This window comes from Scatophagus argus, chromosome 1 (genome assembly GCF_020382885.2).
Source record: "Scatophagus argus isolate fScaArg1 chromosome 1, fScaArg1.pri, whole genome shotgun sequence".
In the NCBI taxonomy this organism is placed as follows: Eukaryota; Metazoa; Chordata; class Actinopteri; family Scatophagidae; genus Scatophagus; species Scatophagus argus.
In genome coordinates, this window is record NC_058493.1 from 23,361,603 (window position 1) to 23,374,392 (window position 12,790).

The window sequence follows — 12,790 nt, forward strand, 5'->3', positions numbered from 1 at the left end:
GATGCACCAGAAGAGCACGAACAATAAAAAAAATAAAATAAAATGTCCTGAAATAACAGCGGAGCAAAAGCAGCCCATAATAAATCTCTTTAAAAATGCACCATGAGGGGAGAGTACGCGAGAACCTCCCAGCTGTGATGTTTTCTAAACTGAATTAAAGGGTTTTGTCATATTTTACAATAACTTTTAGAGGGTTGCTTCAAGGCCGATTTGTTGCTCAGACGGTCGCCAGGCTTTGTTGCATTTTGTGAGTACAAATCAAACGCTTGTTTAAAAAAAATATAAATAAACAAACAAACAACTGTCGCATCCACAGCCGTGTTAAATAATCCATCAGGTCTGGGTTCACCTGCTGAGTTGGGAGCCCTAATGACCTAAACCTGAGGCGCATTAATGTTTCAGGTTAAAGGTTTGTTTAAACAATCGAGCGCATATCAATGAGGCCCGGGTAATTTGTATCCAACAGTAATAATAAAGAGCTCGCCTAAAATTACCGCTGAAATGTCTAATTAAAAACTCCTCGCTGCTGATCCAGCCACGTCAGCTCACGTTTCCCCCGGAATAAGCAGCGACAATGGCTGCTTTCAAGTCGGCGGTCTAAATAATTAAAAAGAGAGGAATAATTACAGTATAAAATTGTAATTATTGGCGGGGGCTGCAGGGGAAGCCTCTTGATGGTGAAAGACGAGAGGATGCGTTCAGGATCGGGTTCGCCATCAATATTGCAGGGAGGTAAAACAGGCGAGCTCAGGCTGCACACGGGCTGATGATGCTTCATACACACTTCATACACTGGCTCCACACACACACTCATCACACACTCTCACATCAACCAGAGTGTGTGGAATGAGTCCACTTTAGCTTAACAGCTGCAGTTTCAACTTTATTGATTAGAAACTGTCGTGCTCAAGACGCGCTCAACTGTTTGTTTACTTTATCTTGGCTTCCTTCATTAGTTTTTTGTTTTTTTACAGTGTAACTTCACTGCCACTGGCTGCAAAGCCCCTTTTGTTTTCCTACAGATCACATGAAGTGTGCATAACCAGCTGTGGGTCAGTTTGAATTCAAGGCCGAACAAAGACTTTCTGGGGTCCATGTTCGCTGTTCTCTGACGCTCCATCACGAGGAAATGCTGCCTTTGTTGGGATTATTTTCAGCTGTTCGTAAGTATATGGCAGGACTGACTCAAAATGAACCACATGCTCAGTACGGGAAAATGTCACCCATCTGTTTGGGTCCTGGTCCTGTAGTCCCTCCTGCCTCCTTTTAAGCTTTTAAGCGCCAAACAGCTCATAAAGGAACATGAAAAGGTGCAGGACTGATCCTCTGCTGTGGTGTAAAGTAGCTCAGGCTGGATGGTCAACACTATAACCTAACAAACACTAAAGTAACAAAAATAAAGTCAGATAATAATATGTGGGCTGATCTTTAAACATGTTGCACCATAAATCCTTTAAATCTGTGATTGTGTTTTAAATAATTATCACCCAAGATGTGTGTTTAGTCAGCTGACACCAGTACACCTGCAGTCAGCTCATGTCGGCCTGATGAAAGTGATGAAGACTTCTTTTAGGGTTTAATCCATGGAGAATTTGGGCCGATAAAAAAATTAAAAAACAACATCTTATATTTACATTTGTCATCACTTCCAAATGAATGCAGCGTCTGAAATACAAAGAGGGGAAGGACTGCGTGTAGAAACCCCACAGGAAAGGTGAGGGTCCGGTGTGAAGACGTGGCTGCTCGTAAAAAGAAAAACCAAATAAAAATGTCTGACTGCTTTTTCTTTTTCCTCACTTCACAGACTTCCTGCTGTTCATTTGCCAACACTGAGTGTGCTTCTGTCCATCCACCTGCTGCAGCGCACTTCTGTCTGCATAAGGTCAGCCACTCCTTTATAGCCAAGCGTGTGTGTGTGTGTGTGTGTGTGTGTGTAAAACAGTCTGGCCTGAGGCATCATCATCATTATCATCTGCTCGTGCCAGATTCATTCATTTCCATCGCGTCAAGATGATTTTGACGCCCCCCCCCCCCCCCCCCCCCCAAAAAAAAAAAACACACCAAACAAACAAACAAACAAACAAAATCTAACTCAAAGGCCAGCCTTTCTTCTTGTTTAGCTTCGGGTCCTTCTTTTCCTCCTCTCCCACGTCCCTTTCATCTCTCAGGCCTCAGATTGACTTGCGTGGTCGGTGTGGAAGCCTAACAGATGGCGGTGAAACTTGATAAATGAGCGCGGGCCTTTTGTCATTCTTGCCCTCCAAAGTGCTACTCGCGCCGCCTCTGTTTGTCAGCTCGGCTCCTGCTGCGGTGCAAATAATACGGGATGTGAATGATTACAGCTGAGCTGATGCTTGAAGCACACTGTACATGATCTGTTAGGACGGCAGCGGTTTCCAATGTGAGGTCCGGGGGCCCCCTAGAGGGTCCTTGACAGGGTCCCCAATTACCAGTGTTACAATTTCACTCTTATTTTTTTGGCGTGTATTCGCGCATACTTACATGACTGTGCTATGCCCCCCCACCCCACACCCCACACCACACACACACACACACACACACACACACTCAATTATATATACGTAGGCTAATAGCAAACATATTCATAAGCGTGGGTCTGAAGGCCAAAATGTGCCTCCATTTGGGGTCAGCGGGGGCTTAATTGTGCGTGATATTTTTTTCTGTTTCTGATCATGTTTGTGCGTCAGAGCTGCAAAACTGTGAATTATTGAAACTGGTGTGTAGTCGTTCAGTGTGTCTTTGGGACACACACACATAGAGAGAGAGAGAGAGAGAGATTGCACAGCATGACAGGAGAGAGAGGGAGAGAGGGGGAGAGAGAGAGAGAGAGAGAGAGGGGGAGAGAGGTGCCATGTGCTTCCTGTCACGCCATTCACCTCCCCGGGATCCAACGGGATGGAGGTCCTGTCTGCGACTGCCTGCACTGAAATAAAGTGAAATAACGACTCCAGCTCAGAGTTTCTCCTGTCAGACCATCATCGTCCCCTTCTGGACTCACCGGGCCTGCTTTTCCATCTGTTAATTCATCTTAGTATTCATTTTTCCATCCCAAACCCTGTTGGAGTGTGTCGTCTTTTTTAGGAGAGAAAGGTATGCTTTTATTATTATTATTATAGTTATTATTTTGATTGTTATTATCCAGAGAATCGTGATAATTTTCCAGTCGCTCTTTGATTTGTTTATCGCACAAAAAACTGTGTTAACTGGCCAGACGCTCCGGACGAGTTTCATTGACGTCGCGTTGTTTAAAAAGCACGAGCTGTTTTAGGCGCAGAGACGGTGAGCAGACGCGTGAAGTGAGTGTGCGCAGGTGAACGTGAGACAGGCCTAATGTCGAGCAACTGGCTGAGGCTGATCTGCGCAGAAGCTTTAATTATATATAGGGCTGGTCTTTTATTAACAATACGAAGACGCGCTCTTGGATCTGTGTAATTACCAGGAAAGCAGCTTATGGTCGCTCTTTTCTTCTCTGCTAAGCGCATTGGCGCGGCTCAGGCTGCATTTTCCTTCTGTCCTTATCCGCGTATAAGGATCTTACGTGACTCTTAAGTAGTTGCCCCATAAGTGCAGAGCCGATTTGAAGATAAGAGGAGCAGCAGATCCACCTCCGCGCAGGAACCCGGATAACCTGAGACAGGACTGGACCGACACGAGAAATGATTAACAAGACGTTTCCTGCAAATGCCTGAATAAATGTATTATTATTATTATTATTGTTGTTGTTGTTGTTGTTGTTGTTGTTGTTTTATAAATATCACCAGTAACAGGCCTACCGCTTAAGATACTTAATTACTATTAGTATTGTTATTGTGTCATCTTTATTTACATGCTATCATGACAATTTGGATTGGGCTTTTTCCCCCTTTACCTTCATTTTTCTTTTATTTTTTTATCATTTATTTTATTTTATTTTATTGCCTTTAAGTGCCAGTTTTTGTTGTCACGACCTAAAATAATTCAAGATGATGTACTGATGCGCTGTCACTGCACTTTCCTCTTTGATTGACAGGCTTCCAGGGATGGAGTCGATGTCCGCACAGCTTCGAGACGCGGGACGAGACGCCAGCTCTTCCCCCGGTTCAAAGCAGGACGCGCAGAGCTTCTCCAGGCCCAGCTCCCTCAAACCAAACCAAGTGAGTGAGACCTCGCTGTACGGGGTGCCCATCGTGTCTCTGGTCATAGACGGTAAAGAGAGACTCTGCCTGGCACAGATTTCTAACACCCTGCTGAAAAACTACAGCTACAACGAGATACACAACCGCCGGGTCGCTCTGGGCATCACCTGTGTGCAGTGCACACCCGTCCAGCTGGAGCTTCTGCGGCGCGCCGGGGCCATGCCCATCTCCTCCAGGCGCTGCGGCATGATCACCAAACGGGAGGCCGAGAGGCTCTGCAAGTCCTTCCTGGGAGCGCACTCCCCCCCGAAGCTGCCAGAAAACTTCGCATTTGATGTGTCTCATGACTGCGCCTGGGGCTGCAGGGGCAGCTTCATCCCCGCCAGGTACAACAGCTCCAGAGCGAAGTGCATCAAGTGCAGCCTTTGCAACATGTACTTCTCCCCAAACAAATTCATTTTCCACTCCCATCGCACCACAGAGTCCAAGTACCTGCAGCCGGACGCGGCCAACTTCAATTCGTGGAGACGCCACCTGAAACTGACGGACATAAAATCTGAGGACATTATCCACGCGTGGGAGGATGTAAAGGCCATGTTCAACGGGGGGAGTAGAAAAAGGACTCTGCCCATGAACGGCTCGGGAATGTCCTCGTCGATGAAGTCACAGGCCTCGTCCAGTCTGGCCCAGTCACGTTCCCCTGAGGTCCCCCACAAAACTTTACGGTGCGACGAGGATCAGGGGAATAATAACCTGAGTTTGGCGAGCGGCGCACGGACCTACCCAGTCATCCCAGTGCCCAGCAAGAACTTTGGCATGCTCCAGAAAATCCCCCCACCTTTGTTCCCCCACCACCCGTATGGCTTCCCCAGCTATGGGCTCTGTCCGAAAAAGAGCGACGGTGTGCCTGATGCGAACAAAACCAATGTCTCCAGCGTGTTTTGGCCTGCCGCGAAGGACACCCTCTACCCTGCTTTCTCAATGTTTTGGCCTACAGCTGGTGGCCTACCCATGGCTCCCTACCCGGGGTCTCCACCCAAACTCCCTCCAGAGATGCCAGGCATCCGTCAGGGCGAGCTTGACTTATCGGACCAAAGCGACCGGTGCGCAAACACACCCAAAGACACCAATCACCACCCACACCACCAGCAGGACTGCGGAGAGCGCTGTTCCAGCTCCCAGTCCTCCTCCACCAGGAATGACGAGGACAAGTCGGGGGATGAGACCTCCCAGAGGAAAATCAGCTACGTCTCGGCCTTCAGACCCGTGGTTAAAGACGCGGAGACCATCGCCAAACTCTACGGCAACCGGGACAGCTACGGCGTGCGCCCTGGCTGCCTGTCCCCGGATTTTATCAGCGAGAGCTCCAGTTACAGGTCGATATCACCGGACAGAGAAAGCGTGGTGAACGACGACGAGCTGGACGTGGACGTGGAGTCCAACCGTGGACAAGACGAGGATGATCCGGCCGAGATCTCGCCGGGAGGGGAGAAAGATGACTCTCCTGTGCCGGACCGGATCTCTTCGGGTGCTGAGGAGAGCCAGGACCAGCCTGATGTCTCCAGCCCCGCAGCGGAAGCATCAGCGGAGGACTCCGCGCACACTGGGTCATCAGATGAGGACAGACGGATCCGTAATGGCTCTCCTCTTCATGAAGTAAGATTAGATTAAATGAAACTTTAATGATCCCCGCGGGCGAAGCTGAATTGTCGCAGTGGTGGCGAATGTGCTTTTACAGAACAGAGGAGGCCGATGAAAATGCAGCCACGATCAATTGGCCTGGAAGTGAAAATACATATTTGATAGGCATATTTTGTAAATATTAATAAGAAAAACGTCTAATAGGGTTTGGATAAAGTGTCATTCAGATGCCCTGCCAAAGGGCCTTTGAGCAAGCCTGCCAGGCCGACTCATAGGTGAATTAAGCAGAAATCAACGAGGAGCAATTCATAGTAATTAAACTCTAAAACCCAATTACTTCTGATTAGTTCTTTTATTTGTTCATACTAAAATATTTTCCTGCGTGTCTGTTCGATTGTAAGACATTTCGCCACCAAATTAGTGCGTGTGAATGCCAAACCATCCTGCTTTCCTTTTAGAAATCAGCTCACATAATCTAAAATTGCAGGGCTTTGAAGGAAAAAGGCCTCAATTATGGGAAGACTCGCGCTAAATGACATATAATTGCTGTGCGTTATTAAAGCCGGAGTGTGTGCTTCGGTTTACAGGTGTACGCTCCTGAAAAGGACGGCCACGTGCTGCTGAACGAGCCTCCGTCGTTTGGCTCCAAACAATCGAGCAGATCCGACGGTAATCAGCCGACCGATTTCTGATGTGGTTATTAATGCCAAATGGTCCGTTTATTTTGTTTTCTTTTATCTAAATTTAATTTAAATCAAAACGTTTGTATACATTTAGGTGTTCATCATGTGTCTGAAATACACAACCACCACGAGGAGCAAAGGGACCGACAAGGTGGGTTTTTAATTATTGTAATTATTATTATTTAGTTTTGCATTTTCTCATTTTTAACTTCAAAACTCAGCCTCTCTGTTTTTTGATCTGCTTAACTCCTTTTCCTCAGAAGCCTTTTTCACGATTTCGTAGTTGCTCACATGACTTATTTGTCGAATTAATAACGTGTTTGATGGTTTTTGTGCAGCCGATGGAGCTTTACGCATCGACATCAGCATGCACGAAAGAAATCTGGAGAACATGGCCAAAGGTAGGAGGCTGAAAGGAAGGAGAGAAAAAGTGTGGCAGATGATATTAATTATCATCAGCATTTATTTCTGCTTTGAGGCCTGCTCGTATGTAAATCAATCAGTCAATCTGTCAAGCAGATTTTATTTGTTTAGGTCATACAATAACATTAACGATCCCTCCATCCCCGCCAACACTCATAACAATTCACAAAAACTGAGGTCATGACATCATAAATAAACTACATGAATTAATAGGCAAATAAAGACAAATTAAAAGCCAGATTTAAAAAGTGAGTCTTCAACATCGTCTGCTGCCCTCGGGTCTTCAGGAGGACCTGCGCCACAGAAATAAAAGGATGGAAAAGGAAGGATAATTAAAAACCCACAAGCAAAAGACCCGAGGGTTCAAGAGGTCCGTATGCTAAAACCAAAACTGACAAATATGAGGCACCAAGACCATTAAGACCTTTAGAAACAGTAAAAAGATCATAAAATGTAAACTACAGTACATATCCTGCAGGGCCTGGTCACCACATTTAGCTTAAGAAACAGCCCATCTATTTATTATTTAAAAGTTTAAAAAAAATAAAAATAAATGTAATTAAATACATCCAATTATTTTCTAATTTGTTTGAATTTCTGAATTCATCAACCCAAATTTAACTCATCCGTTTGTCCAGGTTTGTTTAACTTTCAAAATAAAAGAGTGCACTGCAGCCCACTGATACAGTAAACACTGAACTGCAGCTCACATTAAATGCAGCTAAATGCCCACGGCCTGCTAAAGATGACGTGCCAAAATCTAAATGTGAATTTACATTTTTGTAGGCCTAAAGTGTTTCCATAGTTGTTAACCACTTAATCACAAGATGTGGGAGTTTTGACTTATTATTGTAAGAGGAAATCGTTTAGAGGCTATTAATATTTTAACGAACAGAGCCATAACCCCGAGGCACGGCAGCTAATTATTTTACAACGCTTGGAAAAACCCTGGGACTCCATTATTATCGTCTCAACCTCCAGGCAATGCATGGCAATTACTGTGGCAGCAGCAAGAGGAAAGCGATGAAATGGTTGTTATCAAGGATGTAAACGCACCTGAAGTCAGTTTACTGAGCTGACATAAATCTTCATGTGCAGAAATTCAAAATATATTAAGTGGAATCAAACTGATGTGAAGGACACAGAGAAGGAAAAATGTGCTGCTTGCTTTTACGATTTCTGAAAGTTATTTGCGCTCAGATTGGTTATTTGCATTGTGTTTTCTCACTGCACCACATCCCAGCTTGTTATGCAGGAGTCACACAAAATATTTTTGGGTGGGCGATGACATTTCCTTGTTGCAGATTAAAATAATGTGGTGGAAAAAAATAAAAAAATTCACCCAATTTGGCTTTTTTTACTTTGCAGAAGAATTGCAGAAGCAGCTTGCAGAACAAGTTGAGCTGAGGAAAAAGCTGGAGAGAGAATTTCAGCATTTAAAAGGTAAGACACAAGTCAGTGTGGTTGCATTTCGTGTGTCAAAGTCACAGAGCGATGATGAGTTCGCGTCTTTGTTTGGAAAACCTAAACCCTTTGCCTGCAGCTTAGATGTTAGGTCAACAGCAAGTTATTTTGTCCTTGAATTTGGGAGCGTGTCTTTAAATTTACCTGCACAGTGTCAGAGGATTTCCATCTGACGTGGCCTTCGGTACTCTTCAGATAATTTTCAGGATCAAATGAAGCGTGAGCTGTCCTACAGAGAGGAAATGGTCCAGCAGCTGCAGATTGTTCGAGGTTGGTGTCTCTCTGTGCTTTGTGCCTCCATAGATTATACGTGTAAAGCGGATGTAGATCAATGCTCTTTAAGTTTATGGGGAGGGGGATGAGCCATAAAAGAAAAAGTTTAAATAACATAGGCCATCACAATCAATATGAACCAACTAGCCTCTGAACTTAAAAAAGAAAGGAAAAGTGACACTTGCATATTGAAATATTGACGATTTGTGTCCCGCCTTTTTCCTGGAAGCTCCATACTTTTACTCCTGCAGCTGAGTAAATTATTAGATAACAGAGGGTGAAACTGAAGCCACACTGTTTTGTTTGCAAAGGTTATTTTCTCCTAAATCATGCTCTGGAAAATTGAATAGACAGACCATTATGCAGTGCTGTATCGGTTACATGCAGTAGACAGCAACTAATGCCAGCCGTTAAAGGATTGGTTTAATGTTACAGTAGTTTAAATACAGGGTTCAAGTACACAGAAGGGTCACTCTAAATACCATAGGGGCAAACGGCATACATTACACTCCTCTGGTTCAGATGCTGACAGCAACTCACATTTTCTTTTTCTTTTTCCCCCTTCTGATTTATTTTCTCGACCCTTTTTTTTTTTTTTTTTTTAAATTTACTTTTTATTCATTTTACTTTTGGATAGACACTTTGTGCAGCGAGTTGGACCAAGAGAGAAAGGCTCGTTATGCAATACAGCAGAAGCTAAAAGGTAATTTTATCTGGTCCAAAGAAGAAAAAAAATGAATATATGTCTTCTTCTTCTTTTTTTATTTTAGTTTTTTTTCCTACAAACATAAATATGCAAGTGCTACTTTTTTTTTTTTTAATTCTAAAACCTCTCCTGTGGTCAGTGTGATTGATATTTACAGTGAGACACCATTAAAGGATAGGTTCATATTTTTTTTCTTGACTTGAAACAACACTCACCTGCCCATATGTACATTAAAAGCACCGTTTTAATCGTTCTTCCTGTCTGTTGTGGCTGTAAGGAGAACCTTTCTTGAAGCAGTTTGGGTGTAAGTGATGAGAAAATCCGCAGTTGTTGTTCTGAACAATACGTTTCCTAAGTGCAATCAAAGCTAACTTGCGTTTTAAGGAAATATCCCGATAAAAGTTGAAGTCTGAGGCGATAAAGTTGGCGTGTTGTGTAGAGGAAAGATGGGCCAAAGCGCAGTGGAAACAGACTAAATCACGAATAAATCACGACGCACACGAGGAGCGTGACTTAAACATTGACTGAAGAGACTAAAAACATCAACAGCGATGAGGAGATCTGATTAAACATAAATACTTTGTTTCCATCATGTTGTCCACTCTTTGAGGTTCACTGACGTTCTTTTAGTCGCCCTCTTCCTCTGTGATGGTTTACCGGCTCCTGACAGGAGAAACAGTGTCACCACCAACTCCTTTTATTCAGTAATGAATTGAAAGGCACATTAATTCTCATACTCTTTCACCAATTCTGTTCAAATTTACCCTACAGTTGGATGGAAACCTGGCTTACTAAACTCAAAGAGGACATTTTGCATAATTAGACCCTCAGCCGATCTTTAAAAGCCATTTTAAAGCCAAACAAGACAGAAGACTTTGTCCCCCATCACTTACATCAAAGCCACGTGAAGTTCAGGTGTCTTCATGGGCAGAAACTGCCTCAACGCACATACGGGCAGGAAAAAAAAAAATGTGAACCTGTCCTTTAACAACAACATTAGCTAGATAACAAACTGGCACCAGCAAAGTGAGCAGTAATTTGTGAGAGCGTCTGTCTGTGTTTGTCTGCATGTTCTCACTGATGGGCCCGTTCCTCCCCAGAAGCTCATGACGCCCTTCACCATTTCTCCTGCAAGATGCTCACCCCTCGTCAGTGTACCGGAGCCTGCACCTTCAAACCCCCGCTGCTGCCCCCATAGTGCCCGGCATGATGCTGCACCTGACCCCAGCACAGCCAAAAAAGAAAACACACAACACACACACACACATGCGCGTCCGGCTCGCCTCGAGACCTCTCATGTGTTCGCCTCCCACTTACAACCTGAGGATTACCAGCCTGCGGTATAAATACACACTGATTTACACACAAGACATCAAGATACCCCCTCCCTACACACACACACACACACACAAAACAAAAAAAACTCTTGAGCAAAAGAGATCAGGATTTATTCAAACACGCAGTTTATATTTTACGTTGTGAATCGGAGGATTGTCGATCTGAAACTGCAGAGCTCAAACCGAGGAGTCTCACTCTTAATCAAAGTCGTCTACTCTTTAGCTAAAGAAAGAAAAAAAACCAACACGTTATACACGTTATACATATAAACATACATATGTATGTATGTATATCACGTGACAATGTGCAATGGCTTGTATAATTGTGATATTAAGTTCAAAATGTGTCTCATTCTTTATCTTCTGTTGCTGGTTTGAATGTCTTGAGTTTTTACATGTATTTGTTAATTTATTTGTCTTTGGTTTAATTCATTCGTTTAGGTTCTTTGTAACACTGTATGTCGTTAAGCACTTTAAATGGGCAACATTTCTGAATTTGAACATGCCGTCCGAAACCAAATTCTTTTATCAAAAATGTGAGGATCTTTATGTTTATAACAGAGCACATTATGATGAGCACTTACTTCAACAAGCGTCACAATAAAAGATTTTCTTTCACCGAGTGTGAAGTGATAATTAGAGAAGAACAACCGTTTATAGATGTACAGTTTAGACTAGTTTAACACAAATCTAACCCCATAATCTCCTCTGTTCCAGGGTTTTTTCTATCATCACACGCTTCTGTGAGTCACAACAGACAAAACCAAAACTTTTTCCTATCACGTCATGGTGTGATTTTATAAGAAGACACTCAATAAAACACGTGTAATCTGCCATTCACACAGCTGCAGTTTCATTTTCTTTCGTATGTTGAATTTGGTTTGTAAAAAAAAATAATAAAATAAAATAAAAATAAATAAATAAACACAAAGAGCAGTTCTAAAAGAAATAAATCCTGGATTCTAACACAATCTACCCATAAGTTTCCTATTTATGTATGTACCCATGTCAATATTAATAAAATGTGAAAGCCACTTTCTGCTTTATGTCCTTACTTTCATTATATTATATTTTATTTATTTTATTTTTTTGTCTTCCACTGGTGTAAGCCTGCCACCTGCTGGCCTCCGGAGATCAACTCCTCATACGATGGATCATATTTCCTCTTATTGTATTTGAGTTCAACATGATCTCTTTCATTAGGCGGCTACATCATTGCATGACATGTCCAGTCAACTTATAATGTTTGACGTCGCGTCAGGGGAGCAGGCAGATCTAATAGTGAAATCTAATTCTTCTGATGGGAGGGCTAATAGATATTGATTACGCGGCTCTCGGTCCCTGGATGCTTCATACTGAGACAGATACTCACATAATGTCACTGACACACAATGAATGTTAATTTTCTGTGAACGTAATTGCCCTCCATTTCAAAGCCGCTTCCCTTTGAATACTAACAAGGCCTGCAAAGCTGAACTGAGCTGAACTGTGGGGAAGATGTGTGGCTGCTTTACTGGGGTTTTATTTAGCTGTTTAAGAAAATCCTGATATGTAGCCTGGATGGATAAGGTGACAATGGGGTCCTGGGCACAGATAGGTAAAAATAAAACCAAAAATCCTCATACATAACAGGAAAACCCACACATACAAAGCAAATCAAAATGACAGAAGAAGTTTTGCTTCTCTTTGTTCCCGAGTGTCTCTTTGCTGACCCCAGGGGCTCCATGACCCCCTTGGGGCTCTGGGTTTGTACCTGGTAGGCCAGTTCACTAATGCCATCCATGTTGACAAATAGTAAAATAACGTCTCCTTAACAAGGTGGCTTCAAGCTTTTCTGAGCCCCTCCAAAGTTGGACTGAGAGCCGAGTCTGTGGAGACGTTAAGGACAAAAAGCCTGAAAGCTGCTGACTTCTGGCAATTTCATAATTATGCAACAATTTACACATTACCACAACATAATGATAAATTGTTGCTGTTTTACTTGATGGGCACGAGTTTACTTAATACATATAAGAGGAACAAAGATAAGATAAGATAAGAACTTTATTGATCCCGCAGGAAATTGTTGTGCCTGGATTGCAATACAAAGAAGCATAAAAAAAGTAGAAAGTAATTTTCCCACACCAT

General features: G+C 43.2%; 1 protein-coding gene across 1 annotated transcript; it reads left to right on the top strand.

Annotated features, from left to right (window-relative positions):
- The first annotated feature begins 1,671 nt into the window (after positions 1-1,671).
- Positions 1,672-11,690, top strand: skor1a (SKI family transcriptional corepressor 1a). The gene is made up of 9 exons (XM_046393394.1): positions 1,672-1,882; positions 4,031-5,792; positions 6,365-6,446; positions 6,555-6,611; positions 6,799-6,861; positions 8,252-8,326; positions 8,543-8,617; positions 9,258-9,323; positions 10,427-11,690. Exons 2-9 carry the CDS (start codon positions 4,041-4,043, stop codon positions 10,522-10,524), a joined length of 2,268 nt encoding a protein of 755 aa, XP_046249350.1. The 5' UTR covers positions 1,672-1,882; positions 4,031-4,040; the 3' UTR covers positions 10,525-11,690.
- The last annotated feature ends 1,100 nt before the right edge of the window (positions 11,691-12,790 follow it).